General features: G+C 42.7%; 1 protein-coding gene across 3 annotated transcripts in view; it reads right to left on the reverse strand.

The window, feature by feature from the left end:
• The window catches only part of GRIA1 (glutamate ionotropic receptor AMPA type subunit 1), a 122023-nt gene that overhangs the window by 31932 nt on the left and 69227 nt on the right, over nucleotides 1–20864 (reverse strand). For all 3 annotated transcript variants that reach the window (XR_015806970.1, XM_014876044.2, XM_014876045.2), the window contains exons 6-11: nucleotides 14825–14986; nucleotides 13044–13211; nucleotides 8130–8234; nucleotides 5937–6047; nucleotides 4812–5018; nucleotides 2381–2751 (exon numbers count right to left, since the gene is read on the reverse strand). Coding sequence is in view for 2 of the 3 variants with exons in the window: in XM_014876044.2 (XP_014731530.1) it covers nucleotides 2381–2751; nucleotides 4812–5018; nucleotides 5937–6047; nucleotides 8130–8234; nucleotides 13044–13211; nucleotides 14825–14986 (1124 nt within the window). In the remaining variant the exon portion in view is untranslated. The remainder of the gene's footprint in view (nucleotides 1–2380; nucleotides 2752–4811; nucleotides 5019–5936; nucleotides 6048–8129; nucleotides 8235–13043; nucleotides 13212–14824; nucleotides 14987–20864) is intronic.

A 20864-nucleotide genomic window follows, 5' to 3' on the forward strand; every position in this document is an offset into this window, starting at 1 on the left:
CAGGCAACCCTCAGCTCTGCTCCCTCTTGGCCAGCCACAGGTCACCAAATTCACAATGTGTCTTTAAAGTCCTTGGTAGGATGTCCCCAGTGTACTTAAAGGCCTGTTTAAAGCTCTGCCGAGTAAGATTGTCCTTAAAAAGGACAACACTTTCCTTCAAAAGCAAATTTTTGTCTCTTTGGGGCATTGAAGTTCCCTGGGGACTGGTCTGAGACTGAGGAATGCACATTTACAAGAGCAAGTTATTGCTGCAAACCTCACCACCTGCTGTGCTGAGTGATGTGTCTGCAGTTTTGATCTTACTCTTGTTTTTTTTTAATGATAAATACATAGTGGCATATGCACTTAAAGCAAGCACGCTCTGTAAAAAAATTACAAACCTCCAGACAAATTTCTCCTGCTCCTTTCCAAAACAAAACTGAAATAAACAACCCAAAACCTCTACAAAAACAAAATACACCCCTGCACTTGCTCCTTTCTGCTGGGGAGAGAATGACAGAACAGATGTATAACAGAAGCTATTTATGTTGGTTAATGCATTTCTGGGGACATGCTGAGAGACCGTAGTGATAAGTTTAGAAGCAGCTACATAGGAAATATATTAGAATAGAGCAGATATCCCCACCTGCCCACAGTGTCATTCTACCAAGTGTTCATTTCTGAGTGATGTGTCACAGAAATCCTTCACCAGGTTCGTGTGAAAAACACATGTGAAATATGGAGTGTGCTCAGAGCCTTTCTGCACAACAACATCCTACAGAAATTCCCCCTCTTCTGCTTCCTCCTGGCTTTCACATCACACAGAAATGTCCCTCTCCCCTTACAACCATCTCAAGGAGCTGTACTCAGAGTACTGGGAGTTATAATAATTCCCATATTTAATTTTTAAGTTTTTATCATCTTGCCAATAGTTGCAGCAGTCAGAAACTGCTCTTGTGTTCCATGGGAAAATATTGGTTTCAATGAAATTGTAATTTTCATTATCAGGATGATTAAATCAACCAACATTAAAATAACAATGATGGAACAATTCTCATTTCCCATTTCAAAGCAAAATAAAACCACACTTTGAAATGGTGATTCAAAGCATGTTATTTAGCTAGAGCAAATTTTATTAGCTGAATCAAACCCACTGATCTTTTCCGGACACTTTTTATTGAAGATGTCACCAAATTTGCTATTCTTCAAAGCCTCAGCTTTTTACCTCTCCCTGCTCCTTGGTTCAGAAACCACCTATTGAAATGACCCCAAAGGAAGACATTCTCTTTCCTAAATAAGAATAATGATGACAAAAACAACGAGAATGAAAATCACAATAACCTGATCCTAACTCGTGGGGCTGGTTACAAGACAGCAATAAAATTGAAATTTCCTCTGCTGGGAAGACTTTCTGAATTCTCTGCCTGGCCTCCTACTAATCAATGATCAGATAATAAAACATATTCATAATGGCTGTCACTATCAAAGTGCCCTGCAGGCTGTTATTTCCCTGCTATCACAAGCTCATTAACATTTGGATAAATTGGCATCTGATAGCCAAAAAGCTGGTGCTCAGTCTTCCCTGCCATCCCAGGGGAGCTGTGCTGAGCTGCACAGAGTTATCTCCACTTGTCAATGGAGCTGTGACTCCTTCTCATCCCTGAGCTTTGATGCCACCACAGCAGGCTGGAAATGAACCTCTGCCCACTTGTCTTCACCCATAAGATGGGTATTTACGGATGAAACTTCCTTTGAAGAGAAGGGAGACAAAGCCCCCAAAAGGAAGGAAAAATTATCTAAGTAAATAACAAGAGTCATTCACCAAAAAGTCCCTTTAGGAACACTTGGGATGCTGGGTCCTACTGAACTTTCAGGCAGCAGAACTATTGGGTGACATGGGAAGCAGGATGAAACTTGGTCTTTCTCTAACCTTTTTAAAGGCCAGTAACAATTAAGCTACTCATTGTCCTCCACGTTTGACACAGACCATATAACCTTTCACTGGGCACCTACTATATTATTTCTCCCTACCTTGCTGGAAGTTTTTATCTTCCCTATAATGTTAGCATCATCTTATTTCTACTAGCAACAAAATAAACGACTGACAAAATCTGATTGCAATTATTGACTTTAGAAAAGCTTCTTATAATTGCTGTAAATTCTCTCAAAAGAACTCCCCAAGAAAAATTTAAATGGTATTTTCATGGTGTCAAGTTTGAGGTCTCAAGTTCACAGCTGTGAGACCTGTGAACCTCTGGATCCTTTCTGAGTCTGTAACTGATTCACAAAACTACACTTTGGTTCAGGAAGGGAGGTCAAAGTAGAACCTGTTCAGCTTCAAAGCACGCAGAAAGATTAAACCAGCCAACTGGAAGAAGGTTCATTAGGGAAGGCAACCCACCTTGGAGAAATATCACATCCTTGCTGCATGAAAGCTCCTAGGGAGAACCACAGGCTGTTGAATATCCCAAACTCATTTGTCTGGTCATTGGCTGGCTGTTCCCGTCCTTCCTCGAATTCCTCAGTGTGCCACTCGTAGGGGCTGAAGCGACTCACCAGGAAGAGCACGACGCTCACTCCAATGTAGGCAAAAACAATGCACATCCATATCTCGTAGGCCAAAGGATCCAGAAAGGAAAAAACTCCTGGTTTGGACTTTTGAGGTTTTTTTATCATTATTGATATACCTAAACTCATGAACGGTTTGGAAAAGTCTATAACTTCTTCTCGAACCAGGGTGATGGTTAAAGGTGCCACAGCCACATCCGCCCTCTGAAAAAAGAGACAGAAAAGAGATTTGCAGACTGGGAATAAAATATATTTACTAACTGCAGTGTATGATCCTTTGATCTCTGTTTAACCTCACTATCTCAGAAGAAATCAGACAAAATGCATTCCAAGAAAAAGGTTAAAAAGGAGAAACCCATAATATTGGTGAATTATTTCCATTTTATCACTACTGATTACCAGATCTGTTTTGAAATCACAGCGCTTTCTTTTTGCAGCCACCCAGCTCTTCTCATCTGATTTATCCACTGATGTCACAGTCTGATGAAGATGATTTTCTCTAAAAGAGCTTTATCATCCAGACATCAAAAGAGGCAAGGAAAGGCCAATCTCCTGAAAAAGGATGTCAGGATGTTTACTTCCATCGGGAGCTGCTTTTTGATAGCATAACTGATGCAGGAGAAGAGGAAAAAATGCTCCAGCAACACTAATATGCACTCTCCACTAATTTTGCAATCCATCTTGAAAATGGAGAGGGAAATGCATTGAAATGGCTGGCAGCATTTACAGTGGAACTGCCATCAGGATACAGATCATGCCCACTCCAACACAGTCTCACATGGACTTGGGAACTGATGCTCCCTGCATGATTTCCCTTGTAGGGAAAGGGAAATAAGACCCCTCTGTTTGAGGGATGACCTAAGCATCACAGGGTATGAACTACCAGACCAAAACAGGTTTAGAAGTGTGGGGTGCAGGTGTACATCCCTGATAATGGAAATGAATGGCTGGAGAGAAAGTAATCTCATCCTTCTATTCACCACTCATGTGCTGAGTGTTTGAAATATTTTTCTTCTTTCATCCTCCCATTACCATGCAAATATAAAATAGAGTAAAATTTGGAGATTCTACCCGTGGGAAAGTATGACCTTTCAATACTTGTTCTTCTAAAAATGTAAAGAAAACGAATCTTGGAACTGTTGAGAGGAAACGTTTTGACATTTCCATAGGCACAGAATGTGTTGTCTCTCCCTAAATTGAAACGTTTTACTTGGGCTGATTGTTTGAGCTGCAGTCCTCTGGAGAGCTCAGGCTGGATTCCTTCTTCTGCAGTTATCTGAAGCTGTAAACTGGGACATCACTATTGACCTCTGTGGGCAGCAGTGCAGGGGCTTTGCACCACCTAATTAGTGGTTTGTCAATCAGTCTCATCTGTCTTCTCAGAGCCAGGATTAACAGAAACATGGTTGAAACAGTTTTTCTCGTGTTTGGGCTTGGTTGTTTATTATATCCTATCAGAAAGTGCAGAGAATTCAACAGCAATTCCAACTCCTTGCTAGAAATAGGAAAAATGGTTACAGAAGCAATTGCTACAAGGTCTTTTAAGGCTAAACAGTCCAATAGAGAATGAACACCTATATTATTTATACTTTTGACCCAGTAACTAGATTCCCATGACCCTTAGAGTCACACTGACTGACCAACCAGAAACTACTACCTGAAAACCATGAAGAAGGAAGAAGAAAGATGAACAAAGAAAGAGACAATGCCCCAAATCCTCTATCTTGTCCTATACCTATCACTATAATATAAAAACCTAAAATTTAAGACCCATCACCCTGTGAAAGCACACACTTCTAATTCACTACACACCTGTGATTTCTACTTCACCACTCATATTTAGAAGCCATCTCCAAGGCCTCAGGTCAAAAGCAGTGTTTTCCAGGGCGTCTGTGCCTGAAAGCACAGAAAGCTCAAAACCTCCAGATTTCTGAGATCCAACAACCTCCTCTGTAAAATCCTTTCAAAATTACAGAATTCTCAGAATGATGAGGTTGGAAGAGACCCTCAAGATCATCGAGTCCAACCCATGACCTAACACCTCAACTGAACTGTGGCACCGAGTGCCACATCCAGTCTTTTTGTAAACACATCCAGGGATGGTGACTCCACCACCTCCCCGGGCAGACCATTCCAGTACTTGATCGCTCTTTCCGCGAAAAGCTTTTTCCTAATATCCAACCTCATCTTCCCTTGAGACTCCTTCTACCTCTGGGGCCGGAATCCCAGGTACCAAGAGCCATGTGTTGAGGCTGGAGACTCACCCCGTAGACGAGCTCTCCCACCATGCCGTTCCACGTTTTGGTGTCGGGGTCCCGCGCGCCGTATTTGCCGTCGCGCACGATCTCCAGCCGGTAGTGGTAGCCCACGTGCTTGGCAATCTCGGCGGCCAGCTCCACGCAGTAGCCCTCATACCTCTCATTGCCCTCAAACTGGTTGGCGTTCTTCTTGAGCATCACGTACGGGTCCTCCTGGCACACAGAAGAGCAGCATTTGAGCCCCGCTCCTCCTTCCTGAGGTGCACACCAGCTGTACACCAGGTTCTGGTCGCCCTGCAAAACTCTAGCCTTGTGTTCCTGTGCCAAGGGACACAGCCAACACACTTATTCTAGAAGGTACAACATCTGAATTTTTTTATTGTGGAATATTCGTGCAGCTCCTGCAGTGATGGACCTAGGGGGAAGGGAGTAGCTGGCAGGATTTGGGCAACAAACCTTTCAGTGTAGTTCTGCAAGGGGTATTTAATATATCTAAGCTGTGAATTTTTAAGGGCATGCCTGCCTGTGTGGGCACAGGGAGAATCAAATCTGCTGGACAGGAGAGAGCCTTAAAATGTTTAACTTGGTTTGGGTATTGTGTCTTCTTTGCAGACTCCCAGTAAGCAATCAACAAACAAATTAGTAATATTTCATGTTTCTGCGGGGTAAGTGTATACAATGACACAATACATTGTGGGGTACCTATTATTCTTCCATGATTATAGTGGAGATTTCTTTATAAAGCAATGATTCAGCCTCTCTGAACAAAACAGCTTATCCTTCCCAAAACTGCAGCCCCCATTCTGAGGGATAAATACCAAGCACAGGTACAATGTTCCTAATTTACCTGTGTTGACGCCTCTACTATCTTGTCATAATCTTTTGTATTTTCTACACTTAAGCATGAGAGCTCTTTAATACCTACTTAATTACCCACAGCAATTTGCAGATACCTTTATGGAGCCAGCAGGAAACAGTAAGTGCTATTACTATTATTGTTATTATTGTTATTATTATTATTGCTATCAAAAATGATATAATACAAAGAAAGGCACACTAGTGGGAAGAGGGAGCCTGCACATCAGGGAGATGGGGGAGAGGGAGAACTGGGATGGAAGTCATGGCACTTACTAAGATCGTTGTGACTATGTAGGTCCTGTTCTGCAGGCTCGTAGACTCGTTGCCACTTTGAGTATCTACAGCTATTGGGACCAGCTTCTCATCTTCATTCCAATAACCAATCTGCCCAATACAAAACCAGGATTAATATGTCTTTGGAATATTAACCAAGTCACAGTAACAGGGTCATCCAAGCCAGATCAGCCTTCTCTGCATATTCATATTCAGCTAGAGATCTCATCTCCTGATTTTTCATGTCTGTGGTGAGGGGGACAGAGGAATTTCCCATCCCACTGTGCCTCCAGCCTAAAAATAATAATGTGCATGATGTGCTACAGCAGCACAGTGCTTGCATGCACTCAAAAACATTTATCACATTGTACTGGTGATTATTGCCATTCCTACGATGAGAATTCAGTTTCCCAGTGTGACTTCCAAAAAATATTCTAATGGCGAGCTTGCGTGCTGCAGGCGCAGGTGCTAGAGGGTGATGAAAAACTATCCTACAGCTAAAAGCCTGCATGAATGTAGGACTGACTCTTGGGACATCTTGAGACAACAGGACAAAAATTCAAGTCAGCACCGCCCTCCCTCCCCAGTCCTGCACTAGTGTCAAAAAGTTTGGGGTTATGAATAAACTGACCACTTGTAAATGGAAGAACTCAAAGGTTAAATTCTGCTTAATAATAATCAGGGATTTGGGCAGCTCTGTCACTCCTTGCAGGTAAAGCAGAGTGCCAGCAAATATCTCTAGGAAGATCGGGGCTGAGGTTATCCACTTGGAGGGCTTGATTTTATAAGAGGTTTTCCTTCACCTCATGCAAGTATGAAGCTGCCTGAGCTCTGCTCATATGAAAGGAATTTCTTATCACAGTAAATGGGAAAAGGTATTAAACAGGGCATGACCAGGAACCTACTGATGGCAGATTAGAGATCCTAACAGCTGAGGAGAAAAAAAATCTATGCAGGCTTCTAATCACTTTTCATTGCACAGACAAAAAGAACAGAGTGAGGAAAGAGCTTCCAAAGCTCTGCCCTAGGGCTACAAAAGTGGAGACATGATGTTTGCTTTGCACCTCTAACCTGGTGGATCTAAAATACAATATGCATCATGACAGTGATGTACATATCTTCCAAACAAATATTATTTCTGATGGTGAATACATGGAAAAATCAAGACATTCAGCCACTCAAATTCATCTCATCTAGACTCTCTCCATACTGCCAACTTATTGAAGTTCAGAGACCCAAACTGGCCTTTGTCCTCTTATGAATACTTTGCAGTGGAAGAAGACTGCTTTGTATATCTTCAAAATGACATTTCCTTTATTTGTCAAAGAAAATTTGCCTTTTTTCTCTTGTCTGTGGGGGGCTTTGATCTCATACCTGCTGCTCTCAGGTGTAAGTATAAATTTGACACAGGGGCTGTAAATATGGAACTTTCATTATTTACATTTTTCTTAGTTTCAAACAAGTTTTTATCTTTCAGGGGACTGAGGAGATGCAGAGAATGCCCCTTTCCAAAGTACGTAGTAGCTCTCCTTTATCAAGGAATAACTGAGTTATTCTCTGTTCTTCAAAAAAATGGTATCTAAAGTGGGACATAAGCACCTAGAGTCAGATTTTCAAAAGGATTAGTGTTTCAAGGGCTTGGCATCTCTGAACAAGGCCAGATATTTCAAAGAGCCTGGGATACAGAAAGGGATCAAGACTTCAGAAGAGCACAAAGGTCTGTGTAGCTATTGGGACATGGTTAGTGGTAAAGTTTTTGTCACTTCAAGGAGAGCAGAATTAGGTCAACATAAAGTGTTCACTTACAATGGTTGGGGCAAACCAGCTTCTTTCTGGCTCTGCCTTTGTTTATCCTTGGAAAAGTGGAAGGGCAAAGCCAGACTTATATGTGGGCCTGCACCATGCACTGTGACAGTAGCAAAGGTGAGCTGACCAAGTTTTAGCATCCTGGAAAATTTTTGCCACACCTGAGATGCCCTTGTTGCTCTTGATAACACCTTCCAAATGTTGTATTTTTTAGCAATATACCATGAGTCCTTAGTGCCTGGCTTTGCTCCTGCCTAGAGCTGGGAATGCCCTGGTTGTGACTCCACAAACTTCCACGGGCAGGAATGCCTGTCAAGACCCAACCACACTGTCACTCAGACATGGGCTGGAAGCTGACACAGGATGTGGGGTCACTCTCTGCTTTACCTTTCTGATCCCATCGTGTTTCATCTCAATCACATGGAGGGTGTAGTTGGTCCTGCGTCCTTTCTCGTTAAACTGAACGTTGCCAGACAATCCTTCAAAACGGACCTTAAATACATAAATATCAATGAAGACAGCAATTTGGTCAGCTTCTCATGCAGTGGTGATTCAGCAGCAGTCAGAGGGGAGGGGAAGAAGGGTGCTGAGTGCAGTCATTACTCTCAATTCCATGCAGGGGAGACAGCACATCTGCTTGAAACTCGGATTTCACTAAGGCTCTCTCTCTACAGCATGCCTGGCTGTGGGCACAGCCATCCTCTTAACTCACTCTTTCATTTAAAAACCCTTTCTCTTAAACCTCAGTGGTTTAAAACATAGTGCAGCCTATGAGCTAGATCACCAATGTGAGCCCATCACCTCTCAGGATGTGACAGTGAGCTAAATCAGCTCTGAACTCTTTGAGTTTGGGGTTTTGTATTTTCGAGATCTGACCTGGAGTTGGGATTTGGTAAAGAATTTGTCAGCTCAAATCAGGAACTGTAAATCAGGACAAATACAAAACCATGGCCACAGCTCCCAGCTGTCATCTTTCGATAGAGAGGAGTCTATAAGTTATCAAGCAAATTTAATTACCTCTGCACCAGATTAATAAAATCCAACAATTTAGTATTGACATTTGTGTAGGAAGCTTTGAACCATAAATCTCTGCTGATAACGCTGCCGAGCTGAAGTGATGCTCACATCACATCCCACACCCTGAACTTCCCCTTGCTGCAAAAATGCCTAGCCTGGAATGGAGAAGGGCTCCTGACTGGAATCACACACGGTGGGGTCCAGGCAGTGGGGACCAGGACCATGGGAAGAAGAGTGCAGATTTGGGTTTCTAAGGACACCACCCGCGCTCATTCTCTGCCTTTGCACTTGCTTTGGACAAACCTCTTGTCTCTGAAACTGAAGTCTTCCCACATGCAAAATGGGGACAGGTACTTAACAGCCTTTTAAAATACCCTGAGATCTCAGAATAAAGACCCGTGGTGAAGAAATGAGGCTGTATTATTACACAGGAAATCTGTTGTTAATCTGCTTAAACCGTGTTTGTTTTCCAGCTGTTACAACACAGGCTTGTCATGAAAATGAACATCTGCCAGCATTTTCTGAAGCTCTTTCAAACCAAGAGGTATTCCTGGTGACATTTGGATAAACATGCTTTTCCCTTTTCACAAGACACAACATGCCCATAAAAAATAGATGTGCTGAAAAAGCACCATTGTCTTAAGCACTCCCAAGCCTGCTTTTTTTCACGTCTCCTTGGGTTGTCTTTTCAGGTTCTGACCGATTCTGAAGCTCAGGTCACAGGTGCTTGTGCTTTGTAGCTTTGTATGCACTAAAAGGCAGGTTTACATCATCAATTTCTTCTATCTGAGTGAATGAAATCCTAATCTTGGGATATCCATGAGGCACTGAAACGGCAAAAGGGATCTCTGCTATCCATGCTGCAGGATGCAGCACAACTTTTCTGTCATTCACCATCCCCTGACAGTAAAGGCAAAATACAAAAATGCAATGCAAAATGCATAAATGCAGTGCAAAATGCAGTGAGGATTGACTTCAACAGTGCTAAGCACCAGTCAAGTCAACTGGAGAAATGGAACATTTAAACACATTTGTGTGTAAGACATGGATGGGCATGGGGATCTTTGCTGGGACATCTGGAGCAGAAGGATTCTGTTGTGGCCTTCTGTTTTACAGGGTTAGTCAGCAGCTAGGGACTAGCTTTCCACTTATTACATGTGCTGACCACATAATGATAAAAAAAAGAATTTGTTTAAAATTATCATAATCTTTTAAAAGTGCAAGTGAAACTTTAATGTGGTGGTTTTAAGCAATATTTTGCGGGCCTTTTCCTGCAAAAAAAGAAAAAGAGTAATTATCTTTGATAAAAACATACATTCTCCTGAAACACGCCAGATTTCTGTTTTTAAAATAATGAAGAACACTTTGTATTTCTTTTCATCTTTATTCCTGCCATCCATGAATCCTTGTTAGGAGGCTGTAGTGAGGTGGGGGTCCGTCTATTCCCCCAGACAGCACAACAGGACAAGAGGAAATGATCTCAAGTTGTGTCAGGGGAGGTTTAGAGTAGACATTGGGAAAAATTTCTTCTCCAAAAGGGTTGTCAAGAATTGGAATGGGATGTCCAGGGAGGTAAGTAGTGGGGTCACCATTTCTGGAAGGATTTAAAAGATGTGTGGATGTGGCAGTGCTGGGGACATGGTTCAGTGGTTTAGTGAACTTGGAAATGCTGGGATAACGCTTGGACTTGAAGATCTTAGATCTTCACACCTAAATGTTTTTATGACTCTGTGGTTCCTTCCTACACTAAACAGGAATAAGGCAATTTGGAAGCTTATTCCAGACATTTGAGTAGAAGCAAGTAGAGAAAACTTTTGCTTTTAAAACTGTATAAAATTTTAGGCATTAACAAATGGGAGGTGAAGAGAAAGCACACTGTGAACAGCTCTATGAATTGCCTTAACTGTGAGTCTTTACAGAAAGGATAACTCAAACCTTCAATCTTATCATAAGTTATTCTATTTCCATCTGCCTCTTTCTTGCTACATTACTAAATACTGGAAGATTATCAAATTCATAGTTCAATTTTTTTTTTGCTGGAGGCTTCTTGCCCTGCCTGTTTCAGTCTTTTCTTTTGAGCATCACAACTGAACTGGTCAAGCCTTTTTAAAATTATTGTTTTTCATCTGTAAAGAAGCAACTTTTGTAAATGGATCTTTGTGTTCTTCACCCAAAATCACTCCAGTTGAAAAATTAAGACTCTTGAAATTGTTTTAATGAAGATATAAGGAAACTTCAGAGGAGATTTTCCAACACACACACAAAATTGTATTTTCTAGCTGTCTAATTTTGATATCTTATTCTCATAAATTCAATAAAGAAAAATGCTGGAGCAGCTATTGCTCATCAGAAGACTTCCAAGTATTTCATGTTTATTAGGTAACCTATCTCCCTAATGCATCAGGGAGACTGATTTTATTATAAGGGCTTGGGGAAGCTGTGACAGTCATTTGCCCAAGGTCATGCAGAAAGTCAGTCACAGGCTTGGGAACAAATTGAATCCAAGCAATAAAATCAAATCAGATGCAAGATTTGGTTTTAAAGGAATTGTTGTTTACCAGTAAGCCAAAACCAAATCAAAACAAAATACTTGAACTTTGCATACGATACAAATTAACCAAATAAATGTTATTTTTCTTGTCTTTTTCACAGTTAAGGAAAGAAGATGGGATAAGCTATATTTGGATAACACTGAACTAGCAGTATTTGCAAGAAATCCATCTATTTCTGTCAGGAAAAGGAAGAAAAGTGCTAGAAGTAAATGTCAGTCTTGAAATTTAATGAAACTTTAAAATATTCTACCTTGGTAAGTCTTTGATAAGAGTGAATTATTTTTCCCTCTTGCTGTAAGTTTCACATTGTATTTTTGTTTATTCAAAAATCTAAATTTTATGCAGGAGGAAAAAAGCAAGACTATCAGATTTGAGGAATAAACTACCTAAATGGCTGCTCTTTAGACTTTTATGAGTCCTCACAGTATGAAACAAGCTATAATCTGTACTTTGAGAACATTTTGGTGACAGCCAACACATAAGGCAAAATTCACATGCATTCATTAGCAGGCTGGAACTGAAGCTGAGTTCACAGAGAGTCAAATAATCTGCAAAAAATATGGTCTGAGCAGTGTCTTAGGGAAGGGAAAATAAAGGGAGGGACCCTTAATTTAATGGAATGATATTTTGGCTTTAGAACAACAACAACAGAAGTTAGAACAGGCATGGACACATCAGATGGTAGCAGTTTGCTGGATGTGCTGCCCATCCCAAATGGCTCATGTTGATGCCTTGGGTTTTAGTTTTTATATTTTTCAGAATCTCTGCTGCTTAGTGTGTAACTCTGAAACTTCATATTAGGTGTTAATAAGTTCTCTTCACAGGGGAGTTGGACAAAACAATCCCTTTCTAACTGGAGAATCAAGGACAGCTGGTACCCAAAAAGCAGAAACAATGGCTAAGGGAAGGGGGCAAGGCAGGGGACTGAGACTTCATAGCCTGGGGCTGTGGTCAGATAATTGACCACAAGATGTAGATGAACCAAAACTTATAAAAGTGTAAAAACTCGTGACCAGGATCCACCTTGGATTTGATTTGGATGTAGCCCTGTCACTGGCTGGGTTTTCGGGGTCCCTTTGGGATCCCTGAGGCTGCTTCTGCAGCCCTCAGTGACAGAGCAAATTCCCGAGCCTTGCCCAGATGGAACTCTGGCTCGTGGTGAGCTCTCAGACCAGCAGGGTAAAGAGACCAGCATGTGCAGAAAGGCACAAATCCATAGTTTATTCTATGAAGGCATCCTGTCTGCATATACCAACGGCTATTGTTTTACAGGGGTTTTTATATCTTTTGAGGGTTTTACAGCTTGCACCAATTACCAACAGAATTCTACATTCTAACCAGTCCATGAGGGATTTTACATTCAAAGCTGGCCTATGGATACTAAAAGAAAATGAGCCACTAATATTGAAGATAGATAAGACAGTCTACCAAGGTGGGGAAACTGGATTCCTTTTTGTATTCATCATTTCACAAGCCATTTATCTTTAAGCTATGGTTTTCCAAGGGGCTTGTTCTAAGGATGCAGGGAGACTTTATTCTTTATGAATGCTTTCTGCTCCCTCCACATTACCCCTGCTGGGCTCTTGCACTAAATTCCTATTTTATCCCTTTTGCTCTGTCCAGTCTCCGTTCCATCTCAGCCTTCCCAGACAACATCTCCGGTGCTTCTGCTGCTGCCCTCCCATCCTCCCCGTGCCCAGGCCGTGCCTGCCCACCCCGGCTGGCTGCCCACCTGCTGCAGGGCTCTCTGGATGTCGATGCCCTGGCCCCAGGGCACGGCGGGGTTGGCCAGGCAGTCTCCGGCGTTGCCGCGGCGGGAGATGTCGATGCGCTGGCGCCGCAGGTTCTGGAAGGCCTCGGCCATCACCCGCACGCCGTCGTACGTCAGCGCCGACGTGTACTGCGGGCACAAGTACAGCCCAGGGTGACTCTTCAGCTGCCTTGCTCTCGTGCAATTTGGTTTTTAGATTGTTTTTTTTTTTCACTTTTTATATCCTCCCTGTGTTCTTCGCACGTGTATTTGTAGCTCTGTAGGCGGTTACACTAGCGGCTAATTTTCCCGGTAGCCTTTCGCTAGGCAAAAAGTCAAAACAAATTCCAGAGCTCCAAGCCCTGAAAAGTACAAAGCTCCTATGCTATCTTGGTTCTTCCTGGGAGCCAAGGTTGAGAACAACCCTTTGAGATACAATTCATGGACAGAGCACAGCTAATGCCAAGGGAAAGACTCCAAAAAAGAAGCTTGACCTGAGAAGTTTCACCACCACTTACCAGTTACATCACCATCACCAGTTACCACCAACAGTTACATCACCACTTTTCCTCCTAATTGGTGCTTTTTATCAATTATGATAATTTCCTGAAACCTATAAAAACGTACTCTTTCCTGTGGGGATAGGCTTTTTAGACTTTATCTTTCCATAACTACCCCTGAAAGCCTTCAAATAAAAATCTGCTCTTATATTACCTCCTTACTAAAAGTATCTCGAGTTTCATTTCCAGGTTAAGAAAAAGGCAACACTCTGTCCTCACCTCCTGTCTATGAAGTTCAACAGCCTCTTGCTCCCTGTAATCTCCACTGCCCTTTTGACTCCTAAATTGGATTGTGACTTTCACGGCTGGGAAATGAAGGAGAAGCTCCTGATTTCACTCCCTGAAGCAGGCTCAGCCCTAAAAGTCATTTACCTGTTACCCAAGCACTTGTGTTTAATTAGAAGCATTGACCTGAACTTTTAAGGAGCACATTATACTGTGTAAATGTGAGCTACGTGAAATCAAGAAACAAGGGACTTTGTCTGGTCACAGATGGAGACCAGAAAATTCCATCTCAATCGGCAGAAATTCTGCAAAGCATGAGTTTATTCAAGCAGAAACTTGTACAGAAAGCAGTGTAAAACTCTTGGCAAGAACCATTAGTGTTAACTCTTTTTTTCTATGATCACCTACTGATGTAGTTGTTTTCAACTTTCTTAAACTAATCCCAAAATTAACATTTCTATTGCACAATGTTTGTGACAAATGTATTCATTTTCAAATATTAAACAGAAAAAAACAACCTCTCCCTCCACTCATCCCTCAACAGCTTCAGGGCCTTCTGTGTCAGGAATTAAAATATTTTTCCCTCTGTTGTACACACTGATTTGAAATGCTCAAAAAGAACATCTGGAAAGACTTTATTATCACTGGATGTCTTGTAAACAAGTCAAAGGTTAAGGACTTAATGAGGCTTTTTGTTTTTTATATACTGAACATTATGAGATATTTAGTTCTTAGCTTTGAGGGGGTGAAAACTGGGAGACCGAATGAATACATTAAATTGTTTATTTCTTAGGAGGCAGTAACAGCAGCCTAGTAAAACTCAGACAAAGCTAAGGCAAATGGAACAGATAATGTTCTTAATTATATTGAGAGTTTCTCAAGTGAAAATAAAGAGCCATGTGTGATCACAAAGAGGTGAGCATAACTTGAACTGAGCCAGATGGAACCAAATGAAATGTGTTTTTTAATACCACTTGCCTTTGGCCTCTTCCAGTCCACACGTGGATGCTCTCTGGCATCGTTATTCCTCCACTGTTGCATGATCCTGGCAGGAACAGTATCTGTGTAATTCACCAACTGGAAGCCAGTGACATTGGCTCCACTCTCCCTGAATTTGGTCAGGTCAATGTCCATGAATCCCTGGTGCAGGAGAGAAACAGGAGAAGTTCATCAGAGGAAGACATATCTAGATGGGAAAGAGGAATCCTGCCTATGTATGAATATGGCGGACAGCTCAGGAAAAATATCTTCCTTCTGGGAGGAAATGTTCAAATCAGAAAAGACACCAGCTCCCCAACCATGGTGTGAACTTGCTTTTCTCACAGGTTCTGAGTGGCCATATCCTGCAGTTACCACCCAGGGAGACAAATAATCACATTAACAACAGCTCACTTGCAAGAAAGCTAGGAGAGTAATGGAAAAATGCATCATGAATAGTGCAGGATGAAATGAACAACATTTGTAAAATATATTAAAAAAGTACTTGTCACCCATGGACTCTCAGTCACCACTGGATAGCCTACTTCTTTTCAAACCACAGTTCATAGGGAAAAACAAATTCTGAACAAGGAACTTTCAGCAGATCAGGAAGGAACTGGTTGGTCAGCTTCTTAAAGGAGTTGTACTATTAGAAAAGCCAGTTTATAGAATTTACTCATTTGGAAGAAAAGAATGCTTTTCTAGACTTTAGATTACTAATGAAATACATTTCTTTCCTTTCCTTTTTGTTCTTGTGTACTTCTGGCTCTCTGCATGTGATGAACACGTGTGCAAACACACGTGTGTATTGATTGGGGTGGCACTGCAGAATTAGTCACCCTTGAGTTAGAGGTGAAAAATTAATTAGAGACACAATGAGAGGTTTCTGCAATAGAGAAGAAGGGGTGATTTCTTGGTGTCCCAGCTTTGATGCCAGCTCTGCAGCCCTGCTGCTGAGAACTGTTTGCTGTGGCTCCTTGCAGGGGTGCTTGGACAGGGGCTGTGCCCTTCTGCTGTGTGGGGGACAGGCTGAGGTCTGGTGCTTTTTTCTTTAGGAACACAAGAGGTGCACTCAATTATTTGCACTGGCAGCATCAGCACGAAGGGAGATGAATGGGAGGGCTGTCACAATGCCATCATTTGAGCAGCAGAAGAGCTGGTTTGAGCTCTGCCTTCCCCCTGCCCTGCTGCTGAGTGCTCTCTGCAGGCTCCTCCTCAGGCTGCCCCTGCATTTCTCTCCCTTGCTTGTTCTTACACACACCACGATAGTGTGAGCTAAAAAAGCCCAGTTGCATCATCTCCAGGAAAACACCAATCAGGTTCCCAAAATGATGCTCTCTGTTCACAGGCTGAGGGAGCTAATTAGCTGATCAACTTCCAAAGTCAGGATCGAGCCATTAGATGGAAACTGTTTTGGGAATAGACCTTGCCAGGAAAAGACTAAATTGCCCTCTCACATAAGTGTCAGACTGAGGGAGTCATAAGTGACTCAAAAGCGACTTTAAAGACTTTCACACATTTCCTTCCAGCATTTTGTAGGCAATTTGGCATCCACTTACAAGGCTGAGGATTGGATACTGGTGTACAGATGCTCTAAATAGATGGCTTGTTTTGCTTCAAAGTACAGTGATTTAGGTTAAAAGAAAAAAACTGGTATTTTGTGTGTACAAACTCCTCAGAATGCTGGTTAATCCCACATCAATCTTGTTTGTAATTGCTGGCGTAGGGGTTTCAGAAAGCCAGAGCTGTGATTAATGAATGGGAAGTGCAGCAGGATAATTGTCCCTGACGTCTTAATGCATTTCAGGCCAAGTGGGTTTTGACACACAGAACTCCTAAGGTTCAGTAAGAGGGACCTCACAGGTTGCCAACTGGTTATTCATGGCTAGAACCAAATTACACTGACATTTTGCTCCTGGGAGGTACTCAGGGGAAAAAGATCTGTCAAAAGAAACTATCTTGAGTTTGTGCAACCAGCTTCTCTTTGGGAGACCTACAAAGGCATGAAGAAAAGTCCAAGTTCACTGCAGAGTATGAATAAGATGACTGGTGTGATAAGCCCACTCAGAATGCAGATTTAAATAGGAAAAGTGAAAAAAAAAGTTATGACAGCAGTGATGAGACAGCAGTGTTGAAAGCACTGCATTTCACTGTTTTCCTTAAACAAAACCATTCTGAAACTGAAGCAAATATTCAACAATATTCATTTGGATTCATCTTGCATAAAATTTTAAAATAATCTGAATAGATTATAAGAATTATTCCTTCCTGAAGATTTTACCAACTTTTCCCTACTGATTTTTGACATCATTCAGGTTCTTTTAAAAGTGTGGAGACCTCTGAAGATTTTCCAGTAATTTAAGGCAGTTGGGAGCATGGAGGACATCATTAACCTTGAAGACATCTTTGCATTTTGGCTGCTATCAATGGCCGAAATAATTGTTTTCAGCTGTTATCCCTCCTTCACATGCCCCAGCACAAGGACATTATAGGAATGCTCCTAATTACAAAGGAATTTTAATCACCACACTGAAATCTGCTCAGAGCAGGTCTAGGGAACACGAGAGCCAATGAACAGGGAAATTCAGAGGTCAAATATTTTAGAAAATAATTCCCAGAGCAGGTGAATTCTTGCTAACAAACATATAAACAAAAAGCCATCAAAAGTTATGCAGACTGGGTTTTGACAATGCTTCTATTGACAAAGTGGCAGCAGGAATTAAATATGCTTATCTCTCCTTCTGGAATATCAGTCAGTGCTTGTAGGAAACAGGAGAACAGGAGAATTACAACATTTGCAACTAAAGAAATCATCAATCATCTGTCACTTTGTGACTGTAGACACATACTGAAAAAAAAAAAAGCGCTTATATTTATTTTTCAATTGGCCGTATTCGGAAAACAGAAAATAAATTCTTAAAACTTGGCCAAAGAAAGTCTGTAACCCATGACTGAGGGCCAGCAGCTGTGCTTTTACAGTAATATGTTTAGCATCAATCAGTTTGGGAAAGAACTAGCCCAGAAATGCTTCTCTCTGTCATCCAACTAAGCACAGCAAGAAGTGAACAGAGCTGGGAGAATGCACTCCATGTGGTCCCATGGAGTGATCAAATGGTTTTGAAACTGTTTCTAAAATTTGCCAGGGAATACTGGAAAAGAACCACTTTGCAGCCATGTCTGGGCACAGTTCAGGGAAATGAGCTGAGCCCCTGGAATCTAGTTTTGTGTGACTTGCTCCGAGCTCCTGACACCTGAAGCATTTGGGATGTGTCTGTTGGATATGCAGGGATTCACCTCCCTACACAGCACTGAAATCCCCCAGGGAGGAAGAGGAGCAGTAAGAGAACTCACACTCCAGTGCCCGGGGAAACAGGCACAGAGCACAGGGCAGTGCCAGGCTGGAGGTGCTCCAGGGAGACAGCAGTCCTGCAGGCACAGCCATCCCTGGGAACCACCAAACCATCCCATCAGCCACCCCACAGCAGGACCAGCTGGCCCTTGGACTTAAATTCACTTCACAAAACCACCTCAGCAAACCAGAGAATGTGGCTTCCTGCCTTGCACATGCCTGGAAAACGCCTGGCTCTCTCCAAACGCCACGGAATGAGCAGGCTGACAATAAACCACAAAAATCTGGTTCCTTCCCACTGATGGGCTGAGGCAGCTCCCTCCTCCAGCCTGCTCTGACTCACAGCATCTGCACCACACTGTTCCAGCAGCAGCAGGCTGGGTTCAAAGGAGGGAACTTGCTCTTTAGCCCATACCACAGGCTCCTCTCTGCATTAATGAACCTCACAGAGCAATTACGTGCAGGGCGCTGCTGTGAGCAAATAATATGGGCAGCTATTACAGACCTCTGTGGCTCCAAATAGAAAGCAGTACTGGGAAGGGGTTTATCCTCACTGGTGCATATGTTCTTTACACTGTTCTTAAACTGAAAGCAGTTTTCAGCCAAAGATTGTTTTACTGTCCCATTCTCTGCCTTGATTGCTGGGAGAGGCGTCAGCAAGTCACACATTTATATTCCTCTCCACTGCTTGTGGGCTCAATCATCAAAGGAAATGCATAATGCAGGAAGACTGATGACTTGAAATGGGCCTCGTGAATCCATCTTGATTAAGTGGTCCACGAAGGATCTGCCTTGAAAACAAAGCCCCTCCAGAAATGAACCGGCTCCTAATTGATACCCTGGACACTATGAGGAGCCAGAACACGAAGTGGGCAGTGCAGGCAGCTTTCAGTGCAGGTAAAACCTCATCCCTTTGTGCTCTACCCTTCTCAAACCTGGAGCTTCACTGACTTCCCTGCATCTCTTCTTTCACCCTATATTTCACTGCCTCCCTGTCCTAAACCTCTGCCTCCTCTCTGCACACTGGTGACCCTTGGTGGCAGAGCTGCTTGTGGGACCCCATCCCAGCCCATGGGAATGCACCCACACCTCCAGATTCTCTTTGTATTTCTCTGAGCTGGCATTAATTGCTGGCCCTTTCCCTGCAGGTGCCTCCTGTGATGCCTTTGAAGCTGCAGAAGCAGGGCTGAGCTCTGGGCAGGCTGCAGCTCAGCAGCTCAAAAACCACCCTGCAGCCCAGCTGAAAACCTCCCTGCCTGTGTCCAAGCCTGCCCTTTTCCTAAATAAAGGACGTTAGAGAGTCTCCTTGAAGACAGACATGTTCCTGAGAAACAGTGCTGTTTTCTCTCCTCCTGCTGCATCTTCTGAGCTCTCCAGATCTCCCCCTGAGACTGGCAAACTCAGCTTGGAATGAGGAGAGGGAAAACCACCCCTTTCTCTTGAATTGCCTGGAGAAGGCTTGTTGGCTGAAGCTAACAGAGGCCCCTCATCCCAGGGAGGGATATTAGGTTTATAAAGTCCCTTTCTGTCTGGGATGAAGAGACTAGAGTATGCTTTTTCTTTTCTTTAATAGGTTACACACTGAAATAATCCTTTTCAAGCCAAAAGCATTTAAGCAATTCACCCTGAGCTTGGGTGGGTGCCACAGAAACCTGTGGCAGCTTCGGGAAACTGGCCCAGCTCTGTTGAAATGCATGACTTGCAATGCCAGACTACTTCCTCGTAGCAGATTTTATGATTATAAGAGATTTGCAAAGCAAAATTTTTGGTTCTGAACGGCTGCAGATCAGCTGAGTGAATACAAAGTGGCTCCTGTCATTTCAAGGGACACCAGTGACTTACTGCAGGGAGCAAGAAATGGAGTGTTTCCAGAAAGAGCACCTCTAATACACCAAATTATCTTCAAGCTTAACTTCTCCAGTGAAGCATCATTCCTCACTCCCATCACTTTGTATTACTAAGGAGGGTATATCAAAAAAGAGCCCATCTGCTCCAGTCTCATCCCAGTGTGCCTTCCAGTGGGGGAGGGCTTCTTCTCCTCTGCAGTTATTAATGTGTCAAATCCCATCGGGCAGCAAAACGTGTGAGCCCTCACTGTGACTTAGAAGTAGGTGAAGAAAGGGAAAAGAAAGCCAGGAGAGGAGAAGGGGCACCATCAGACAGCTGCCCAAGCCTGCAGCTTGATGAGAGCTTTGTCCTGTCTACAGATCCAACACAAACCAAGAGAGGTGAGAATCCAGACTTTAAGCACAAGGGGTGGGAGATGAACAGCAACTTTTGCTTGGTGCAGCTCTGCAGGTTTTCTTTGTGATGTTATTTGTCCAATCCTGCAGCTGCAGCACATTCTGGATATAAATGACCACCCACATTGTCAGAAGGCTCAGTCCAGGCAGAGGAAGGGATGTTCTAGGTGGATGTTCGTGCATTAGAGAGCTTTCAAGGCATAAACTGATTTAAAGGTTTGGGAAATGCCCCTGCAGTGGCAGATGCCACGAATTCAATCAAAGATATGATTAAGGGACCTGATCACAGTTTACAAGGACCAAAAACATCAGTAATGGAACATTTTGTCTAGCAAACAGAAGCATAAATCTGGTTGAGGAAGCTGAAGCTAAGCATGTTCTGACTAGAAAAGAGCAAAAATGAAGTCACTATGGATTTTCACACCACCATTTGCCAGGTGACCTGGGG

Source organism: Sturnus vulgaris, chromosome 15, assembly GCF_052056855.1.
Source record: "Sturnus vulgaris isolate bStuVul1 chromosome 15, bStuVul1.hap1, whole genome shotgun sequence".
Taxonomy (NCBI): domain Eukaryota; kingdom Metazoa; phylum Chordata; class Aves; order Passeriformes; family Sturnidae; genus Sturnus; species Sturnus vulgaris.